Raw genomic sequence first — 22,954 nt, forward strand, 5'->3', positions numbered from 1 at the left:
TTCATGTCTGAGAACTAGATGGGAGCTAAGAGCTTCCTCCTCCATTCCAGGACCAGCACAGATCACTGCACAAACTGACCATGAAGCTGATGAGAATGAAGGACAGCTATCAACTACTTACTATTTGCCAGGTACTCATCTGAGTCCCTGATATAGACTATCTCATCTAATCCTATGAAGCAGATACTATGAGTATGCCCATTTTACAGTTGAGGTAACTGAGGCACAAGAAGTTGGGGAATTTGCTGTATATGGTAGATCAGGACTTCACACCCAAATAGCTTGACTCCAGAGTCCCACTTCTTATCGCCATATACAAATATAAACCCAGTTGATAGCATTTTCTCTTTCCTAAACTTTGTGCCTTCTCCTATTCCCTCTCTCCCTCCCAAACCTGTCCCCTGTGCTCTCTTCCACGGTACCTTCAATCTCAACTTCTTCACCTCTAACCCACCTGCTTTTTCCCTTAACTGAACTTTAGCTGTGTCCTAAGGACATCACTCTCCCAAACCCCATAGATCTCAGGGTTAGGGTGGAGTGAGCAGCTTTGTCCATGCTATCGCCTCTTCCTGCCTGTGGTAGGAATGTGTACAAGATCCTTTGAGCATCCTGTCATTTGCTGGCCTTCTTTACAGCATCCACTTGCCACTCTTGGGGACCCTGGTGAGGCTGGCACCTGGTTCACAATCTTCTGTTCCATTGCGAATCCTGCCTTCATCCTGGGTGACTTCTACTCCCCCTCATCAAGCCAGCAATAACACCCAGCCTCCCACTGGCTTGAAGTCCTGCCTCTAAAGTCTTCACTCCTGTCCCTTCCAACAGCACATCCTGGACCAGGTCACTGTCTGCAGTTGGTCCATCTTTAATCTCAGATAAGCAGTGCTCTCTCCCATCCTAACCTCCTTTTCTGCCAGTTCTCTTATCCAATCATGCTAAGTCTGTTCTTTGGTGTCCCAGGAGCCTGCAGTCACTGACCCTCTAATTATCCCATGAGAACCCTCCTGCTTCCTCCCATTCCCCCCACACATAGTGGTTGTGTTCATCAACCTCTCTTACCCCATCCTCTGGCCCCGACTTCACTAGATCATAACTGTAACTCAGAGCCATCATCAGCTCTTTCCCTGTCTCCACAGAGCGGGGTGGGCTGTGCAGAAAACCTCACAACCTCAGGCCAGTCCTACTAAATACCAAGTGCCTTAGCTCCTTGTGTCTCTATTTCCTCATCAGTGTTCCCGTGCTCAGCAGGGTTCTCACCTCTGCCAGTCTATCTTCCAGGAGACCCTAACAGCCTTTCCCACCCATCCCCCACAGTGGCTTTTCCAAATTATCTCCTCTCTCCTCAAAGCTCTGAAACCACCACTTTCCCCCTCCCTCCCAGCAAATAACAGCACTTCTTCACAGAGAAAACAGAAGCCCGCAGAATGTGCCCTTCTCTTCCTGCCATCGGACTACTCCCTTGCTTGTCTCCCTCCCTGCTTTCTCCTTCCCCAGTCACAAGGTATCAGTCGATGACTCTACTATCTGCTCTCTCAACACTGTTCCCTTTTTCCTCCCCAGGAACATTACAGGTTATCCCCTCTCTCGCCCATATCTCAGTCCCTTCAGATCAGCTTTTAAGATCTCGCACTTATAAAATCACTCCTGAACCCCCACTGTCTTATCTTTTCTCCCCTCAGAACCAAGCTTCCTGAAAGACGTGTGGCCGTTCCCACTCTCTCACTTCCACGTCCATTTCCCCAGCACGTCTCTCAATCCTGCAGCAACACTGCTGAGGCACACATCCTGCTGCCAAATCCCACAATTTCCGGTCCATTCCATCTTGACCCTCTGCATAATCTGACACTGTGCACCGTTTCCGCTGAGACACTCTGCTCCACTGGCTCTTCTCTGTTCTCTCTGGTTCTCCTTTCCCTCCTGTTGCAGGAGCTCCTCTTTCCCTCCATGACCTTTAAATGTTTTTTTCCTTGGGGCCCCCACCTCCTCTCCCTCTTTACACTCTCCTGGGGTGACCTCACCAACTCCCAAGGTCTCAAAATTATTCTGCTGGCTTCCAAACCAGACCTCTCTCTCCTGAGCCCCACAGTCACGTGTTCTCTTGCTGACTACACATCTATACCTGGATGTCCGATGGGAACTTCATTCTTGACAGAGCCAGATATAACTTAGCAGCTCCCCCCACAAACTTGTGCTCCCAGCACATGATACCACCATCCATCCAGACACTTAGCCTAGAAACCTGGAATTATCCTCAACTCACCCATCTCGCTTACCTTCCAACACTCAATCATGTGGGATCCAGCACGGCTCATCAACCCACCACTTGGCCCACTTCAGTATCTTCCTACCTGGGCTCATGACTCTCCCAGGACCCCACAGACCTCAGGGTCTACATCCTCTCCCCTCATTGCCAAACCCAAAGTCCTTCCAGGCTCCCAGTTAAAATCCAAGTTCCTTGCTGTCATTTGGGGGCACTTCCTGATCTGACTCAGCCTCCTCTAGCCCTGTACGTGGTGTTCTGCTCCAGACACTCAGCAGCTTTCAGTGTCCCAGACATCCGGGACTTTCCTTCTCCTCTGGGCTTTCCTACATATTGTCCTCTGCCTGGAGATCTCTTCCCTACCCTTGCCCACTCCAGGCCACTTGGTTCAGAGGAGCTGTCATTTTTCCTGGGAGGCCTTCTTTGTCTCCCAGGCAATCTGGTAAGGTACCCTTTGGAAAGACTGAAGGCAAGAGGAGAAGGGGATGAAAGAGGATGAGATGGTTGGATGGCATCACCAACTTGATGGACATGAGTTTGAGCAAGCTCTGAGAGTTGATGATAGACAGGGAAGCCTGGCGTGCTGCAGTCCATGGGGTCACAAAGAGTCGGACATGACTGAGCGACTGACCTAAACCGAGCAGGGTGCTTGTCACACTGGGATGTATTTGAAGTCACTTGACTCTCTGAACTTAGTGAAGTTCCTTTTATGCTGCTGCTGCTGCTGCTAAGTCACTTCAGTTGTGTCAGACTCTGTGCGATCCCATAGACGGCAGCCCACCAGGCTCCCCTGTCCCTGGGATTCTCCAGGCAAGAACACTGGAGTGGGTTGCCATTTCCTTCTCCAATGCATGAAAGTGAAAAGTGAAAGTGAAGTCGCTCAGTCGCCCGACTCTTAGCGACCCCATGGACTGTAGCCTACCAGGCTCCTCTGTCCATGGGATTTTCCAGGCATCCTTTTATGAGGTAGGTCCAAAAAAGCCTGGGAATGGGTGGATGAGTGAATAAATGAATGATTGAATGAGTCCCTTGGGAGCCCAGCAGAAGCTACACAAAATGGGCAGCCCTCTGAGACCCCAACTCCTTCCCACGAAGCTTTCACAGGCCTCTGAAGAGCAGGGAGGAACGTATCCCATGCAAACCCCCCAAGACCCAAAGACTCCCAACCACATCCACTACCAAACGGCCCCCACCTAGTGAAGATAATGGCAGAAAAGCCACAGAGGAGGAGTGGGAGGTGGGGTGGGGGAAGGTAGATGAACAAGAGACGGGCCAGGAGAACGTGGGGTCGGGGTTCTGACACAGAGGGATGACAAGGGGCTGGTGGGGGGTGACTGAAGCTAAAGATGTCAACCAAGGCCATGACTGTTTCCAGCTTGACCAGCACAAGCCTGCCAAGGCAGAACATACCAAGCCCCCTCCTTTCAGGCACGCCCCTTCATTACAGACACGCCCCCTCCTTTCGGGCACGCCCCTTCATTACAGACACGCCCCCTCCTTTCAGGCACGCCCCCTCCTTTCAGGCACGCCCCCTCGGTGGGGACTTGGCAGATTCTCCCATCTACCTCGTAGGCTTGCACAGAGATCCAGAAGGTGGGGGGTGGGGGAGGGCACCGAAGAAGCAGCTCCATTTCTTCCCTTGAATTCCCCTACATCGCCCCTGCCTCGAAGACCCAGGATTAGTCTCGTCTCCCTACACCTGCTGTGTGCTCCCCAAGAGCAGAAATGACACCTCTTCCTTTTCCCAGATGTAGACACAATAGCTGCGCCCAGAGGGAGAAGGGTGGGGGGAGGAAGGTCTCAGTAAAATTGCCTTCTTGTTCAATAAATGCGTGTATTAAACACTGTTGCGGTAGGGGGGAGAGGGCGACTGACAAAAAAAAAATTTTTTTTAATGAATTCACATGGCTATTTCTAAGTAGTGGATTATGGGTGATTTTTGTTTTCTATATTATAGCTTTCTTTATTTTCTAAATTCCCCATAATGGGCAAATATTACCTTTTAATCAGAAAAACAATCCAAAAAAAATTAATCACGGACGAGTGATCCATGCGGTGAAGAGTCCGCTAATGTGAGACACACGAATCCGCGGGGAACTCCTAGGCGCTGAGACAAAGGTGCTGTCTTAACGCGACGGCAGAAGGAGCAGATTTTCTGGAGGCGGTTAAGGATGAGGAGACAGAGGGAGGCCATTTGAAGGGCAGGTGTAACAGGCAAAGGAGACCACGTGTCTGCCCACAACTCACACATACACACACGTACGCACGCACCGCGCGCGGGAACGCACACACGTGGGACACCTTCCCTGCCTTCCCTCTCCCACAACCAGTAACAACTGTTGGGAAGCAGGGACCATTCCCTCCCCATCACAGGCTCTCCTGTCTCGTTCTCCGAGGCAGAGCTGCGGCCCAGCCCCCCTCGCCACGCTCCACCCACCCGAGGGGGACGCGGCGCAGGAGTCCGGCATTTTTTTTGCCTCCCCGCCCCCCTCACAATGGAAAGCGCTGCCTCCCACCGCCCTCAACTCTGGCCTCTGAGAGGAATAAACGCTCCCACCTCCCAACCCCCCTCCTCTGGTCCACCCTCCCCTGACCCAGCCTGGGGTCTTCCCCTACAGCAGATGAATTGCTGTCTTCCACCCCCGCCTGAGCACTAGGGCTCTATTTTTAACCCACCTCAAACTCTGACTCAGAATCACAGGGCTCCCAGGTAGCTGCTCCCTCGGTCGCCTGAGGCTGCCTCCCAAACAGTGCGATTCAGACAAGGGCATCCAGCTAGCGCTGGACTTATGGTGGGTTATCCGGATTCTGGAGTATCTTTGGGAACTCACTTTTCTGTGAGGATGCGCTATTACCTGAAGAACATAATTTGGCTTTGTTTCTGTTTTTTGAAGACCCAGACAAAATGACCTTTTAGCCCTGCCTCTTCCCTGGTATCTCTTCCCTGGTCCCTCTCAGTCCTGGCCTGAGTTCCTAGTCCCTCAACATACAATGAGGGCTAGTTGCAGCCATTCCCCAAGGAGAAGGTGAGCTACGTGAGGGCTGAAACTGCCAGAACCTTCCCTTCCCCTTCTGTGATCTTTTAATCACATAGCACAGTGCCTAAATTACCTGGGGAATCTTACCAAGATGCAGACTGGGATTCACTGGGTGTGGGGTGAGGGCTGACACCTGTATTGCTTACAGGCTCCCAGGTGATGTTGAGGCTACTGGTCCAGGGACCACACTTGGAGCAGCTAGGCTACAGCAGACAGTGCAGCGGTTACGCACTCTAGTGTTTGGATACCTGGCTGTGTGGCCTTGGACAAATCACTCAACCTCTCTGAGTCTGTTTTCTTATGTACAAAATGAGACCTTTAATCCCACCTCACAGGATTCCAAGATAATTCAATGAGATAACATTAATAATGTACTACACAGTGCAAGTAATCAGTACATGCTGGCTGTTACCATCATCATTATTATTCTTATAACCACTCAGCTGCAGATCCTGGTCTCAGGACTAAGGGGATCCAGAGGAGTGTGGAAAGAGGACATTTCAAAGTGAAAGACCCTCACTGTACTGAGACCTGAGATAATTTTTCCATAATGCCATGACAGTCCTGGCTTGACCATATAGGGACAAGAAAACTCCCCCACACAACACAGAGGAGGAACTGATGATGGAAGTGTGATGTCTACTCAAGAATGAGGAATAAGGTGGTTTTCTCCCTTCCCCAAGTCTCCTTTGATTATAAAACTGTAGCCCACTAAGTTCTTGGCATGGTACCCTTTCACCCACCCACTTGTAAGCCTCACAAGCATCTATTCTAATAAATCACTTCTTATCTATCACTTGCCTTTTGCTGAATTCTTTCTTAGCTGAGACATAAAGGACGAGCTCCTCAGGGCCCCCCAAAATGCCACCTAGCAATTTCAGTCCCACTTCAAGAAGCCCTCAGTCTAGGAGGGAGCAGCATGGCTTGTTGGGCACAAAAACCCCAAAAAGGAAGGGGCTTGAGAGTGCCCACTGGTCAGGAAGGCTGGCCTTGTGGTTGCAAGAAGGAGGTGTGTGCTATCCAGCAGAAGGAAGCTAGACCAGGGGCCAAGAGTCTTGGGTTCTACCCATCTCAGTTTCTAATTTGCTGTGTGCCCTTGAAGGAGTCCCTGCCTCCCACAATCCCTGCCTCAGTGTCCCCATTGGTACAACGAGAAGATGGAGCCAGACACTCTCTAAAGACATGCTGACTCCATGGATCTCTGCACTGCAGAGGCTAAAGAGGCTAGCCAAGGGCAGCTGGCCAGGGGGAAATCTTGCTGAGAGAAGAGTGCCCATCTCAGAAAACCATGACACTCCCTCCCTCAACCCAATCCTGCCCAAAGAAAGGATGGGGGCATATTGAATGTCAGACTGAGGAGTCAGGACTCTACTGGGGACATGGGGAGCCATGAAGGTGGAGAGGAAAGAGTTCCTTGGGGAAATGATTGTTATTGCACCTTCTCAACAGCACAGCCGAGGCCAGCCCTGGCCATGAGGAACACCAAGACATCAACCTGATGCTTCTCTGAAGGCCTCAGCCCTATACTCGAGACTCTAAGTCTGTGCACTTATCAGAGACATAGTAGCATAAGAGTGTGCATGCACGCGCATGCACACACACACACACACACACACACACACACACCCCAAACTATACAGCAGGGGTCACCTACTCTACAATGGCCCTGAACTGCCAGGATGCTGTGTTCCTTAAGGCTAGTGGTCCAACCTCTCTGAGTTTCACTCAGCCCATTTGAGGGAAATTGTAGAGGGGGGCAGCAATGGAGAACTTCTTCAGCTGGCTTACAAGAAACAAAAAAGGCTCAAGCACAGCTCTTCCCACTTAGGAGAATGAAGTAAAAATAGAATATTGCTGTGGAGTCGCATGTGAGCACAAGCTCAGGGGAAATCAGGTAGGAGAGCTCACCTGCTCCTGCAGGAAGGCACACCTCATCAAGGAGGAGAAAGGATGCATTTAGAGCAGAACTTCCTGAGGCCAAGCAGGTGATGGACAGGGTGAACAAGGACACCGGTGGGGATGGGGGGAGGGCTGTGGCTAAACATTGCCTCTCTACGGGCCCCTCTTCTTGTTAGGATGGGGTTCTCCCGGGAGTGCCTGGGCTCTGGGGACATGAGCTGGATGGGACTCTGCCTTCCCTCCAGGAAAATACAGTTTAACAAGGACATAGAGCAAGGGCCATGTTCCCCGGGGTCCCAACAGGCCCAGAGTTTTATGATTCTCTTTGCTCCTGCCGTGAGAAAGGAAAGGGAGTGACTCCCTGGGGAGGAGACCGTCAGGAATGGCTTGGAGGCATCTCACTACCAGGCTCTGGGAAGCACTGGAGGGCTCTGGTGAACACATTGCAGTTGGAGACTGCAGACGGTTGGTGCAGAAAGGGCACTCGGGGTGCCCAGCTCACTTGGGTGCTCCCCAAACTTCTACCTGCCCAGGCCTCATGCACGGAGACTCAGGCATCCATAATTGCAGAAAGCTCCCAGGTGACTCTACAACCACCAATTTCAGATTGGGGGTCGTGCTAAAATCCAACCCCTCTCCAGTTCCATTTTCAGATGAGGAGAGCAAGGCCAAGGTGGTAAGGGCGTGGCTCAGCCCACCCAGCTACATGGGGCACAGCCCAGTCTCACCTGGCCTCTTCCTCCAGCTGGCCCCCTCGGTTCTGTCCACAGAAGCCCTGGAGCAACATGGCAGGAGGATGACTCCCCAGAGCCTCTGGGACAGGATGGACATTGTCGCATTTCCTTCCTCTGCCAATTCCAAAGTCAATGGTCCTACTGCTCTGCCCTGCAGGATTCTTCCAGCCTTAGCTGTCCATGTGACCTGGTCTCCGTGGATCCCCCCATCTGAACTGAGACCATATTGGAGGTTCTGGGAGGGGACAGTGGCCCCAGCCCCAGAGAAGAGGTGACTGGGAGGAAGGGGTGGGTGGGGGCCTTTGCCCAGAGGAAAGCCTGATCTCCACCCCCACAGGGGCTGTGATCTAATGGTCAGGGGGTAGAGGGCAACAGACACAGCATAACCGAACAATGTGCTAGGGAGCCCCAGCCCTGATCCCCAGGATAGGGGCTGGTGGAGACGCCACAGAAAGAGGAACCCCCACACACACTCCAGGAGCACAGGGGCCATGTAAATCCAAGATCACACCTGGATGGGTCTCTCAGAGTCTCAGGAAACAGGGCAGGAGATTCTCATCAACTCTACTTGTCAGCAGCGCAGTCCCTGCCTTGCCAGCTCAATTTGCACTAATGGGGTCAGGATTACGGGTTCAATACCTATTTGGCCAATTAGCTCTGCTCCCTTCTCAGCCTCAGACTGAGCTATGACGCTGGACCCCGAGAGAGGAAAGGACTTTGCTGAGGTCACCCGGCAGAACAGGATGAGGGTCAGGAAGGCACAAGCCAGGGAAGCTTGGGATGAGAGGCCCAGGGTTCCAGGCTGGGCTGGCCCTGATGTTACATGAGGACAGGCCACAGCAGCAGAGTACCCCCTCCTGGACCATGTTTCTTCAAAAAGCTGCCAGTGGTATTTAGGAGCCTGTGGGCTTGAGGGGGAGGGTTTTTCCTGTCCGTGGGGAAGGGGATATCACCCGGTATCCTCTGACAAATCGTAGGTAGGAGAAGCACATGGCTGGCTTTGGTGTCAAGTGGCCGGGGACTCAGGTTAATCATTGACAGGGGCTGCTCCAGCCTGTGATGGGGAACTGCAGGGTAATTACTTCTGGGATCCAGGCCACACACTCAGTGACATTATTACAGTGGTAACATCTGCCTTCCGGGTCTAGGATGGCAGAAGAAGGCAGTCTTCTCAGAGGCTGTGCAGCTGGGGCTGAAGCCTGGGAGAGCTGGCCTGGGCTGCAAGGACACAGGGTCAGAGGCCAAAGAGAGACACAGACAAACTCACCTGCAAATGCACACACACATACTCAGGCAGCATCAGGGGGCAAGACCCAGGGCCGTGGGGTCAGAGTCCTCAAGGGCCAAGCTTCAGAAGTGCAAGTCCAAAAGGGCAAGTTTGGAGTAATCTGCCCCCCTTGTCTGACAATACCCAGTCAGGCAGCTCAAGCTCCCAGGCACTCGCCTCCAAGAAAGTGTGCATAATGGGTCTCTCTCTCCTTCAGATCCAGCTCAGCTCTGCTTCCTCCAGGAAGCTTTCCCTGACCATCAGTCCAAATTGGTCTATCTCTTGTCTGCCCTCCCACAAACCCGACCAGAGGACCCTAAGAGGAGATGAAATACCACCCTCCTATTTGCCAGATGGGTAGAGATCCCCATTCTCCATGATGGGTGAAAACAGTCTTGCATTGGGCACGACCTCCCTTCACTCACCCTTTCCCAAGCCCAGAAGACAAGGTATTAGCCAGTCCTGTGTTATGTATTAATTTCTGAAAGCCTCGTTTGTGCAGACATAACACATCCACCCACACAGGTAAATGCTTAGACAGACACAAAATCATCATCAGCCAATTATCAGGCCCCCGCAGCTGCCGAGAGCAGATCTGGAGGTCCCACCGCTTGCTTGGCAATTTGTGGGAGCCCAGAGGTGGGGATGCAGTGGGAAGTAGGGAGTGCCTCTACCAAGCCAGCACATCTCTCTGCCCAGCCCGAGCATTACTCGGCAGGAGCCACTAGCTGGGTGCCTGGCTGGGAAGATAGACACAGCCCCAAACAATGAGAGCCCAGAGCTTGGCAGGAGTGGTCACATGTGAGGTTTGGTGGCTCTGGCTTCGGCAGCGGTGGAACCTTTGAGTATTTATAATTTGTACTTTACCTCCCTGAGAAGACCACAGGCAGCTGGCTCAGATGCTAAGAGGTGTAGGAGCTCTGGGAGCTTAAAAGAAGGGAGGGGGGCACTGAGGTTGGCTCCAAGACTCTGTTCAAGGACTCCACTTCCTCACTTCAGACCAAGGCCTTATCCTGGTCCCAGGTTGAGCCCTGATCCTGGTCGCACACTGAGCCTTAAGCCACAGACGGACTCCACTTCTTCACAGACCCCATGACCGTATATTTCTCTGGTGCAGAAAACACAGACACCACTGGCTACTTGTTCCCTTCCCCTTTGAACCCCAAACACATCAGTGGCATCCAGATGTAGTTCCAAAATCCAAAGGTCTCCATGTCAGGCTGTGCAGGGGGAGCAGGTGGGCAAGTGTCCCAGTCCAGATCCCCAGGGGCAGCAGCCCCAGGGTGGGGGATTAGGACAGGCATCGCTCAGCCTCCAGATGCTACATTCTCTGGTATGGAAAGGCTCCTTTCTCATTGATGAGCTTAAATTAAGATGGATCCTGAACATACTCAACAGTCCAAAATTCAGACATGGGGCTGGGGAGACATAAAAGAGTTCTAGTGACGAGACCATTCAGAAGTCTTCCCTGGACCCCTCTCTGGCTGGGGCTGGGGTAGGCTGTGGAACCCTAAGACCTCTGAGCTAGAACCCTTCTTGGGTTATGGTTTCATCTCTGACTTGGACTTACTCTGTGACCTTGGGCCAGTCACTTTCCCTCTCTGGTCCTCTGCTCCCTACCTATAAAATAAAGGCTTCAGGCCAGCAGCTTGCTAAGCCCTGTCCATATCTGGTACTCTGAGGCCTGTTCAATTTCCCATGCCAGCTGAGCTCCTCCACACAGATAATGTGTGTTCAGTATTATCTGCAATGTTTTCATTCTTAGGAGAATGTTTTCTTGAATTATTTTTGTTAATTTAACTTTTAAAAGCTAACATACACACACACAAAGAAAAGAAGGAAGAGAGAAGGGACAAGTACAAGTTTTGAGTCCTAGAGAACAGGTTCAAATTCTATTAAAAATTCTATTTCAAGCAAATCTTTTTTCTCCCCATCAGAGCCTCAGTTTCCATATCTGTAAACTGTGAACAATAGAACCTATTTTTCAGGCCACTATGAAGAATAAGTGAAACGTGAGAAGTGAAGCTCCTAGCACAGTCTGGCACATGGTAGTGGTTCATAAATGGTGGTTATTGGTCTGTGAGTCCACCTGGCTTCAGTCTCTATTGGTTTGAGTCTAGGGTTGTAAACTCAGAAGCCTACGGGGTCAGGCAGCTAAGCGTGCACAAGTGATATGGCTGGGTGCAAGCCAGAGGCCACACGACAGGTGGGGACTGTGGGCAACTAGAGACCGAAAACCAGTTTAAGGCCTCTGGTGAGCTCCAGTTCCCTGCCGTGGGGTGGGAATGTGGGGCCAGAATTGCTAGTTTCCGATTTTTCAAGAGAAGCTGGGAAGCCAAATTTTTGTCTGACATCCTTCCGTTTTAAACATTGTCTAAGACTTATTATGACACACCGTGCTGGCCAAACAGAACACATCTGGGTACTGTATTTGGTCCACAGGATGCTGCTTAGCAACCTCTGGTGTAAGTACTGCTGTCTCCTTTTGAGCAGCCTCAGTAACAGGGAGCTCACTACCTCACTGGGCAGACTCTCGCCCCGGCTCTGGGTAAGTGATGATGATAGAGAGTGTCTCTGAGTGGCCACCTAGGCTCCAGGATCACAGATTTCCAAGGCCCTGGCAATGCTTTCTTGGTAAAGCCTGGCTGGCAGAGAACATCCTCTCTGAAGCCAAGGCAGTGCCCCTGGCCTCCCTGTGGCCCGCTCTGGCTGGGAAATGTGGATTCTTCAACATCCCCTGGGCCCAAGCAGGACCGCCTGGCCGGCCTCAGTAGCCCTTCTATTAATTAGCAGCTGGCAGCAGCAGCTTCGTGAGAGCCCTTGAGCCGAGAGGTATGTGTGCTGGAGCTGGCTGCCTCCTCAGTTACATGACAAGTCCCCCGGGGGACTGGGGCCAGACCTTCTGATCTGGGTGAATTCCCCCACGGTGACCAGTGTTGTGACAGGCAGAAGGGCCACTCAGGCAGCAATGACACTTGTCAGCCCTGTCACCTAGATGTAGATGGATGCCTACCAGGCTGAGCAGGGGCAGCGAGAAGTGACAGGCAAGTCCAGCCCAGTGGAGCCGCTAGGCATGGTCTGGGGTGGGGGAAGGGACATTAAGATTGAGACCCCCCCTCCAAAGGTGCCAAGGCTACTGCTCTCACTGAATGTGTCTGTCCTCCTCCCAGCCAGCCACCATCAGCTACCCCTCACACCAGCTCGCCTGCTTGGCACCTCTGGACTCCCTCACTGACAACATCTGTTCCTTCCCAGAAATCTCATTACAACACAGCAGTCACCATACTCCCTGCCCCTTCTCCAGCCGGCTGCCCCTCCAGCCCTTTGAAGGGGCAAGAAGCTGTGAAAACAGTGGGACAGGATGGATTAATGAGGGCCCTCGGGCCACCTGGCCTCCTCCTGCTCACCCCATCCCAACAGCCAGCATCCAGGGCCAGCAGTGTCCAGGCAGTGATACAGGAAGGGAGGGAGACTGTGGATCTGACATCCCCAAGCCTGTGCCAACCTCTGTGGCTGAGGGCTGCTCGACTCAGTTCACAGAACTCACCCTGCTGTGTGTCCTAGAGGCCAAGAAGATAAAAGAGTCTCTGGTCTCAAGAAACTCAGTCAGGGAGCCCAGGTTATGCGTGGAACACATGGTCTGAACCTCAATACTCTCAGCATGGTTCTAGGCTGGGTACCAGCAGCCTCAGTTCACCTGCGCACTTATCAAGATGCAGAAGCTCAGATCCATCCCAGACCTAAGGAGTCAGAATCTGCATTTTAACAGACCCTTGGTGAGTAGGATGACAGGACAGCGTGAGAAGCACTGCACTGTAACCGACACAGAGCTCTATCCAAATGCCATGTGATGGGCAAGGAGGGGGAGATGGATGAGGGCGGCCACCCCAGGCTAAGAGGGCATCCCAGAAGACCCCGGGGCCCTCAGCCTGGGAGAGGAGGGCACACGGAAGGCAGAGGGCCCAGCACTGTGTGAGACAGCCCACTTGACTGCCCCAAAGGCTGGCGCTCACAGCAGCTAAGGGAACAAATGGGGCGGGGCCGGGCAGGAGAAAGGCCCCCAGCCTCATCTTGCATCAGCTAGACAAGGAATTGAAGCCTTGCAATAGGGAGAACCCAGAGCTCAGGCCTTGCCACCCAGGCAGTGTGAGGGTCCTGGCCCCCCGGCCCCATTGGGTTTCTATGCAGCCGACATCCCAGGAGGACCTCGGCCCCATGCTGGATGCTGGCCTTTGCAGCGCATCCTCCACCTGCCCGAGTCTTGGCAGGTTGAGCACTCGTCACTGGAGAATCCTGCTGCCCACTGGGCCAGCTGACAGCACCACCCAGGCAGCTCACCTTGGAATTCCCCTCTGCACCAATGCCCTTCCCCCTCCCCTAGCGCCACAGCAGCCTGCAGTGCCTTTCCTGGCTTTCCACACTGATAGCAGAAGCGTGGTCCTGGACAAGACCCCCGGGAAGGCCCCAGAATGCCCCAGGCCCAGCATCCTGCTTTTGCCTGCTTCCTCCTCACCACTGACCTGAACAACCCTTCCCATGGTTGAAAGGGAGAGAGACAGGCAGGGCACTGAGGAGGCAGACAAATCACTCGTCCCCCAGCAGGGCACCTTTCCTCCTAAAGCATCTCGTCTGCCCGTTTTCATTTGCATCCTGCAGGCGATGGAAAGCCCAAGCCTCAGGTTACAGAGGGCCCCAGCAAAGGCTCTGGGAGGCCAGCCGCTGCCCCTCCCAGGCCAAGAGTGGGGTGGTCCAGAGTGGGGTTCACAACCTAGATGGTTTTCAACTTAGGAGGGGTTCACAGACCCCAGAAATTGAGAGTGTTCATATCAAGTGTGTCTGGATACGTGTGTCTTTCTGGATAGAGACTCTACAATTTCCAGCAGGTTCTCAGTTCTCTGATGCAGATCCAGAACCACTGGCCTGAACCAAGGACAGGGGCCCATCTGGTCTGCTCAGAACTACGGGAAGGAAGCAGTGAGGCCAGGGTGGCGGGGCTCACCATCGCATTTCTGTTCTCTCACAGTTCACCTTACCTCCACCGGGTGACCACAGCTGGACAACTGGTGTCTGGCTTGGCCATAGGCAACAGGATTCCCATTTTTCTGGATGGGAAAACTGAGGCTCAGGGAAGGCTCATAACCCAAGCAGGTGACCCTAGCAGACAGGGCTGGGAAGTGACATGAGGTGGGCAGTGGCAGTGCCTGGGCCATGGAGCAGCACAGAAAGTCAGTTTTAGGCCAACCCTGGGACTTACCAGCCATTGGCCCAGTTTATGTGATTTTGGACCCAGCTGTTTCTGCCCCCAAGTAAAGAACCCTCCAGGGCCTGCCTTTCTTCACAGTTTCAGAAAGCTTAGGTGAGGAGATGGAACGGGCAGGGGGATGAGAAGAGTCAAGTTTCTGCCTGTCTCCACTCTCAAGGCCAAGCTAGAGTTTGGGGCATAGGAGTAGCCCTAGAACTGATATTCCACATAGGGACTTCCCTCCAGCCCCCAGGGCCACACGCAACAGCCCTAAGATATCTGCTCAGACATCTAGAGGTCACACACTCGGGACAACCCCCTGAGACTGACATTTGAAAGCCTGACTAGTTTCCGGGAACAAAACCAGGTACATCTTCACTGGGAGGGGGGTCTCCCCACTCCTTTTCTCTCCTCTTGGGAAAACAAGATCACACAGATACTATTTTTTATTTGTTCCAAGTTCCCAACACCAAGCTCAGCTTCCAATATATGGCTCATGTGGAAGAAAAGACCCACCCAGGACCCAAGGGCCCAACCAGCCTTGGGCAGGAGCCTGGGGAACAATGTCCTGAGGCACTGCATGTTCTGGTCTCTTCCCTTACCAAACCCTAAATATGGGTTCAAAGGGCAAATGTGGAGTAGAAGGGCAGAAGAGGTGAGACAAGCTTGTAGAGGCTGGAGGAGTCATGGGGGTAGCCAGGGCATGGTGTGTGTGCATGTAGTGGGTAGTGTGGAGTAGCAGAGGCAACCAAGAAATGCCTATTATCTACAGGGCCCAAGTTATGTGGGCTCTTCAGAGCACAGCCAAGTCCAGCCCCCTGGAAAAGGCACCCAACTTTTCTCCCCCAGGAAGAGGAGATACCGGAAGCAGTCGGTGACGCCAAGCCCTGAACTCCAAACCACAAACTCAATCTATCATGGTTTGCTGGAGATTCTTTATTAAACCAATTCTGTTGGATCGATGCTTCCTGCCCGTCAAAATGATGAATAAATCCTCAACGGGCCTGTACAATGCTTGCAGAAGCTCTTGTGAAGCCTGAGCTGGACACTGGGGATTGGCTCCACGTAGAGGCCCAAGGCCAGTGACTGAAACTCGAGGGACTGAGGCTTAGGGTGCTGGGTTGGCTGGGGCGGGTGGGGCAGGGTGGTGAGGCTGGGTTGAGTTGGTGGGTGTTCTCAGCCTGGAAGTCTTGGCCATAGTCCTGGCCTCTTTGACCTTGTGAAGATGAGACCAGCTGCTTTGGCCTAGAAGCATGATCACAACCCTTCCACACACACACTGAGAGAGTTTTTCTTGGATTTCTTCTCTTGCACCGCACCTAGCATCAGGCTGCACACAGAAGGTGTATGCTTGCTGCTACCAATTTCTGTTGCTTGTTGCACAAACCCAAATTCAAAGCCCAGTCTGACCCTTTTTTGGTTGGCCATTTATCAATCCCATTGCAGCCACACCTCCCTATCCCTACCACCCTCTTCTCCGCCATGTCCCAGGTGGCCTGCGGTGAGTAGGAGATTCTGCAGCAAGGGTACTGCAGATAGACATGCCAAGATAGACAGAGTTCGATCAGGAAGGCAGGGAAAGTTGCATAGATGCAGTCAGCCCGGCCCCAGCCCTTCAGCATCCTGGGTAAGCGGCAACTGGGAAGGTAAAAGCCAGTTCCCAGAAGGTGCTCCATTAATGCCTGTTGTCAGCAGAAGCTAGGCATATCTGGGGTTGGTCCCTAGCAGTCTCCCATCCCAGGCAATGAGGTTGGTGGAGAGAACTCTGAACAGAGGCTTTCAGACAACAAAGCCAGCAGGAAGCCCAGCAAGGGAAGGGAGGTTGATATTGACATGGCCTACCTGCCAGCACCACCAGGGAGTTCAGAGACAGGAGGAGCCCAGGACACCCCCCCTGGGAGGGGGGGGATGCAGGAGACAACAGCGCCTTCCCACGCCTCCCCTAGCTCAGGCTGGGATCCTCAGGTCCCAGTACTGACCTGAGGGGAGGCCACACTTTAGGAAACTGGCACCGCCAACCAGCCACAGTTCCTCATGGGAGGGTCTCCCAGCAGCTCACACATCAGCTCATCGAGGACTGTAGCTGTTTGTTTAGTCTGTCCTCTGGCTGCCCATGCCCTCTGGAAACAGGAATCTTGGATATTAGGGTTAGGTAGAGTGATCCCTCAAAATAGGAAAAGGTAGGGGCCCTCCATTCACCACCTATTTTAAGCCACTGAGTGTTGCCTGACTGGTCATTGCTAGCACAAGAAATCTCTCTCATTGGATGGAAAACGGCTTTGCTCTCATTACAAACCTAGCTTCCCTGGAGTTTGCGAAGAGGGCTCTGCGTTGGCAAAATGTTCATTTATATTGGCAGGCGAGCAGGGAAGGCAGGGAAGAGAGCTAAATAGGGGGCAGGGCCCAGAGAGAGAGAGAGGATGAATTAAACCCAGCTCAAAAGGGTGAACGTTTTCCAGACCCTCACTTCAATGCTGTGTATCAGGAAAGCCCAGGGAGGCCCCAAGATCTTGATGAGGGTAGGGGCATCCCTGATTCCAACTTTAGAGAAAATCATCAATCTCTCTTTTTGCACAGTACCTCCACAGGCCCGGAGTGGTATCTGCTCCTCCGTAGCATCTACTCTGGTGATGAGGAGGGGGCGGGGTTCCTCTCCCTGACTGGTAGTCACACAGTTTGGGGAACCATAGCTGACCCATGAAAGACCTAGCAGATGCTGGAGTTTGGACCACTGGGGTGAGAATGGGGCACAGGGCAACTGCTCATCAGTCAGGACACCAGGCATCTTCACTGACCACCACGAGCAAGGTCATGCTGCCCTGCTCATCTGGATGCCAGCTGCCCAGGGTGCCTGTTCCTGGCCCACTACTTGGCATGAGGGGCTGGGCCCAGGGCTAAGGTGGGTGCAGAAGGCTTTTGCTCTGGACCTGGGGCCCCAGTGACCTCAGTCTCCCTGGAGCTCCTCCCCAGTTGCAGCTTCCCAGGACACCAGAAGGCAGATAATAATGCCTGGGGTCAGCGCCCAAGGAGCTGGCCCAGCTGCCAAAAGGTCAGTCTCTCTTCCAGGCCCTGCTCTGCAAGCTAAAAGACCTGGAGCAGCCTTGAGAATGTCCACCCAGACTCTGCAGCCCAGAAGAGGGAGGCGGGATGTGGGGCTTAAGGTGCCATAGCCTCATCGTGGCTGCGGGCAGGGCTAGGCCAGGCTCAGAACACCTTTTCAGCTTGCCTCTAATGCGGCCGAGACCGGAGAGGATGAGGTTGGGAGGCTGGAGGAAAGTTCTCAGCGCGGTGCAAGAGGAGGTTTGGGGTTGTATCGGAGCCTCGAGGCGCCCCAAGCTCCCAGCGCGAAGGAAAGTTAACTCCGGCAGAGACAGGGAGCATGCCTGTAACCACTCAGAAAACCCACAGGACCCTCGCCGGGCTCCCTTACCTGAAGTCGCTGTAGGGGTGGATAATCCAAAACCCAGCCGACTTAACCCTCTCCTGCTCGCGTTCTACCGCCTTCTGGCTGCCGAACATTCTCAGGGAGAATTTGTTGACCCCGGGCTGGAGCATGGCCCCGAACTGGCGCTGCATGAAGCCAGCCTGGCCCAGGCGCACCTCGGCCTCAGGGAGGATCTGGTCTCCAGCGGCCGCGCCTCCTTCCACTTTGATCACGGTGTCCACCGAGGGCTGCTCGCAGGAGGCGGGGACCGGCTGCGGCGGCTGCTGGGGTGGCGGCGGCGGCGGCGAGGCTGCAGGTTGCGCCGAGGCGCCGGAGCGCTCGGGCTCGGCCGCCAGGCCCGGGGGCGTCCTGTCCTCACCGGGGGACGCGTCGCCCTCGGCGATGAGCCGCCGCTCCTCCGCGGAGTCATGCAGGTGCCCGTGACTGCTGCCGCCCCCCGCTCCCGCGCCGCCGCCGCCCCGGCTGCCGAGCGATGCCAGGCTCCCGCGGAAGCGCCTGCAGTCGCCGTTCGTGCTGGACTTGCCCACGCCGCGGGCTGACCCCTCGCCGTCTGCCGCCCCGTGGGCTGCGCCCCGGGGCTCCGTGCAGCCCGCTGCAGCCGAGGGTGAAGGCGAAGGCAGCGGCCGCAGCCGGATGCTCCTGCGGCTGGGGTCCTGGCGGCCCCCAGCCCCCTCCTCCTCGGCGTCCTCTTCCTCGTCCATGATCCACGCCTTGGCCCCCACCTGCTGCGGAAGGCTGTAGAGTCGCTTGCGCATGGACGGCGGCAGCTTGTCCATGGCTCCAGGGGCCGGGGCGCGAACCGGACCAGGCGCAGGGGCGCGGGTGCGGCGCCGCGGACCGGCTCCAGCTCCTCCCGCCGGTCAGTCCGCCCGCAGGGACGCGTCCTTCGCCGCCGGCGCCAGCCGCCTCAGGCGCCCATGCTAGGCAGGCGGTGAGCGGCGGGGAGGCTCCCAGTCCGGCTTCGGGTCCCGGGGCTCTCCGCGGTGCGCCTCCTCCCGGGTCCGGCTGGGCGCGGGGACTCCGCTCTCCCTCCCTCCCTCACTCCCGCGGTCAGGGGCGCGGCGCGCGGCCGGGCTCCAGGCGCCCCGCCCCCGCGGGGAACAATGGGCGCGGGTTGAAGCGGCGCTGCGGCCGCGGCGCTCGGAAAACCGCTCCGGAGCGCAGAGCGCACGGCCAGCGCTCCTCTGGGGCGTGTGTCCCGCGGGCAGGCGGGCTGTCTGTCTGTTCCGCCGCCCGGGCTTTGTGGCCAGCTACTCGCGAGCTCGCCTCGCTTCCTCTGGCCGAACCCGGCCAGCACGTCCCGGGGCTCCTGCTGCAGCCGAGCGGAGCCCAGCGGCCCGCCGGGCTTACATCAGCGGCCGCCTCCCCCGGAGCGCCCTCCGGCAGCCCTCGGCTCCCGCGCCCCGGAATATTCATGAAGCCGCCGCAGCTCGCGGGTTGCCATAGGAGCGGCTCCCGCAGCCCGGCCTGCCTACCTGGGCTTCTTAAAGGGGCAGTGGCGCGCGAGCCAGGGGCCGGGAGGGGGGCGGAGGCGGGCCCGGAGCGGGGCGCAGGGTGGACCCTTGCCGGACCTTAGGGGCTGAGGTGAGAGACGTCCTTAATCCTCAACCCTCGAGTATCTTTCCTCGGCCAAAGGCTGGGAGCGCGCCCAAGCCCAGGGCTCCGGCTTGGGTTGCTAATTCCCCACCCCAAGATAGGGGGGGGTGGGGCGGGGTTTCCCGGTCTCTCCTTCTCCGAGCTCCGGGCTCGCCTCTCCCCCGCGGTTATGCTTTTCAGCTGGGTCTCCGACCCTCCTCCGGGGAGGCGGGCGGTCTGTTTGCGGAGTCCCGGGCCTTCCCGCAGCGCGCCTGGAGAGGGGGTTTCCGGGAAATGCACTGCGTCGGGGCTGCTCCCGGGGTTTTCCTGTGACACGGGCGGGGGCGAACCCCCGCTGGTCTTTCCCCTGCGGAGCCTCGCGGCGACCCGGCCAGGAGGGCGTGGGGGAAACTCCAGGAGGCACAGGGCGCGCGGGTGCGACCCAAGCCCTTCGAGGTAAGACTTCGAGGAAATGAGCCTGCAGCAGTCACGGATGCGGGGTCGGATCACGCACTCCGGGGTGCTTCCAATGCGGGTTTCCGAGACTAGGTGGCTGCAGCAGGGAGCCAGCAAGCGGGCTCTTCTGGGCGACCTGGCATTCCGGGGCTAGCTGTGGACCTCCATCTCCCTGGGTTCTCCTGCAAATTGTGGCACCCCAACGCTAGGGGAGTTCCTGCTCCACCCAGGCCCCCCCTACTCCTGAGCAGCTGCACAGCCCCCACTCTCTTTGAGTCCGCTCCCCACCCCCACCCCCAAGCCCGCCGGAGATCCAGCTGTGCAGTCTCCCGGCTGATGGGCAAATCCCACCAGCTCTGCCGGAGATACAGCAGTACTCCTCTCCAGCAATCTAAGAGAGCCTGACACCCTGACCCCCATCCTCACAAGCCGGGCTGGCCAGACGCCCCCCCCCCCGGGGGGGGTGGCTGCCGAGATGGCCCTGGGGTTACTTAGACCCTGTCAGGGCCAACGCACCAGATTAGCTCAGAGATGAGATGGGAAAGGGGTTGGCTGGGGAAGGCTGGAGTTCGTGTTAATGCTGAAGTGGATTCTCAGCACTGACATGGGGTAGGCAAAAAGATCCCCCAGCCCTGCCACCTCTCTAAAGAATAACATCAAGTTTTTCTTCAAAGAATTTTTAATTCTCATGCTTAGCCCACTTGTGACCATCTCTCGAACCCCATTCAGAGCAGAAATTTTCTGCAATCTGACAGAAGCTTTTCTGCTCTCTACCCACTGGACTACAGGACCTCCCAGGGGGAGAGGGAATGACTAGGGTGATGACATCACTGCTTGCTGGCATTTCTACTTTTGAGCAGTTCTGAGCTGACAGTTCTCTGCACAGATGCTGGGAGGCCTAATCCCTGAATGTCCTTGGGTCTCCTTGAGGAGGAGTGTTTTTATCCAATGGTGAGCCCTGCCTTCCCTGGTGAGCCATTTAACTCACTTCTTTGGGTTTCTGTGTCAGTCAGGAATTAGGCTCCCCTACCCCAGCTTCAGGAAGTCAACCCAAACCAGCTCCCCCGTGACCCATGGCAGGGACATCTCCTCGTCTAGGAACTCCCTTCCTGACCACCCAAATCTTGGCCATGTCCCTGCTTTTGGGTCCCATGGTCCAGGAGCTCCCATCAGCCTGACTATTGATTACACAGTGCAGTCCATCTCCCCTTCAGGGCTGAGCTCCCTAGGGGAAGGACAGGTCAGCCTCATCCCAGGGAACTCCAATTCAGAGTGGTGGTGGTGGAGGGGGCAGAGAGCAGATCCATAATGTCAACTCAACACATGAGTGAGGGACCCTGGAAGTTAATGTCACTGAAGGGGCTCTGTGTAGTAGATGGTGAATTCAGTCAGGGTTCTGCTTCCTGGCTCACTTGTGTCACAGGCTGGCCAGGAGTCAGGGCCCCTTAATTCCTCCCCATCTAGCACCTCCCCTCCCCTCAATTTAATTAATACCACCCCTTCAGGACCGTCTAGGACCACCCTTGGGTGAAGAAATGACTGTTTATTAAAGCAGGTTCATGGAAACCCCTTGTGAAGCCTAGTCTCCTCTCTGTGAAAACTGTAATAGAGGATAGCTGTGGCATGCCAGCAATCTGAGGGAATTAGGAGGAGGAGACCCAGGTCTTGCCCTTGATGGGCTCCATGTTGTGAAGAATCTACATTCATGTTCAGGAAAGAGGAGAAAACTCAAGACAGAAAAGAAGTGTGTGCTAAATCATGCCTTGACCAATGAGATTTGAGGAGGGGTACTTCACTGAGGCTTGGGAATAGCTAGGGAGCACTTCCTGGAGGAGGTGTCGGATTTGGTGAGAGACCATGTATCCAGCACTTTATAGCTTACACTTCATTTATTAATCCACATGAAATTTTTGTGGGCCAAATATGGTCAAAACTTTCCAGTTTCACAAAGCTCAGCCTAACATTCGTACTCCCATTTGCAACCCAGAAAACTAAGGCACAGAGACTTAAATGACTTGCTAAACATCCCACAGCAAGAATATGGTGGAATTGGAGCCCCACCTAGGGCTCCACAGGTCAGCCTCTTCTCTGCTGACCAGGTGATTCATGCAGATGGGGTGGGAGCAGGCCCAGGTACAGGAGGCAGAGGCAGTTCTGAGTCTAGTGTGGCTAAAGCAGAGAGCAAGTAAAGAATGGAGCCCATACGTCTGTAGTCTCCCCACTGCTTCACTTAGGTCTCACACACTCCTTTCCAGCACTGCCTAGAAACCCTGACGTCTGCTCTGCACTGATCTGGTAACACAATACACAGGATCTGGAGAACCCAGCAAGGGGAAGACTCTACCTCTGGACTGAGATAAGGAGGAGATCTGTAACTCTCCGCTGCAGTGGAGAACTGAGTACCTCTGGGAGACAGACGTGTACCCTGCCAGGCTGCAGGGGGCCTGGGTATTCCCAGAATGCAAACCCAGAAAAGATCTGGGTCCAAGAGAACATGGGCTGGGGAGAATAGACTTCCTTCCCTGGAAGGAATGCTGTGTATCAGAAGACTTGCTGGGGATAGGGTGGGGATGTAGCTGATTATTACATACCAACCTCAGATCAGTGCCACAGTGGTGGCAACCTGCATGTGCAGAGGGGGATGGAAAATTCTGGAAGTTTATTTGCTCACGGTCTGAGGGCATTGCTCTTGCTTAAAGGGGCAGCTCTGGAATAGGGCAGTGGCTCTCACACTGTGTAATGCCAAGGTTTTGGCCAGTTCTGCTTGAAATTTAACCAGAGAAAGAGAGAACAATGGAGGCTTTTTAGGGTAAGGTTGCCAACGTCCTTTCTTAGAAAGCTTTGTTTATCCTACCATTATATCCTTGTGTATTTTCTGTGTTAAAATGCCCCTTTATGAAATCATCGTGCTGGGAGAGGGTATTTTTCATGTCCTTGGTTAAATAAAAAGTTGGCATAGGATTTTGTGTTTGTTCCCCAGAATCATTTTTGAAATGTTATTCGTCTGTGGATTCCAAAAACCTGGAAGCCCCTGCTATAAA

General features: G+C 54.8%; 1 protein-coding gene across 1 annotated transcript in view; it reads right to left on the minus strand.

Moving 5' to 3' along the window:
- The window catches only part of HCN4 (hyperpolarization activated cyclic nucleotide gated potassium channel 4), a 40,324-nt gene extending 21,371 nt beyond the window's left edge, over nt 1-18,953 (minus strand). The window contains exon 1 of the mRNA XM_081513608.1: nt 17,868-18,953. Within this exon, the coding sequence (XP_081369734.1) occupies nt 17,868-18,658 (791 nt within the window). The 5' untranslated portion in view covers nt 18,659-18,953. The remainder of the gene's footprint in view (nt 1-17,867) is intronic.
- Nucleotides 18,954-22,954: the final 4,001 nt, after the last annotated feature.

The sequence above is a fragment of the Giraffa tippelskirchi genome, chromosome 7, assembly GCF_054371585.1.
Source record: "Giraffa tippelskirchi isolate mGirTip1 chromosome 7, T2T-mGirTip1v1.2.pri, whole genome shotgun sequence".
NCBI lineage: Eukaryota > Metazoa > Chordata > Mammalia > Artiodactyla > Giraffidae > Giraffa > Giraffa tippelskirchi.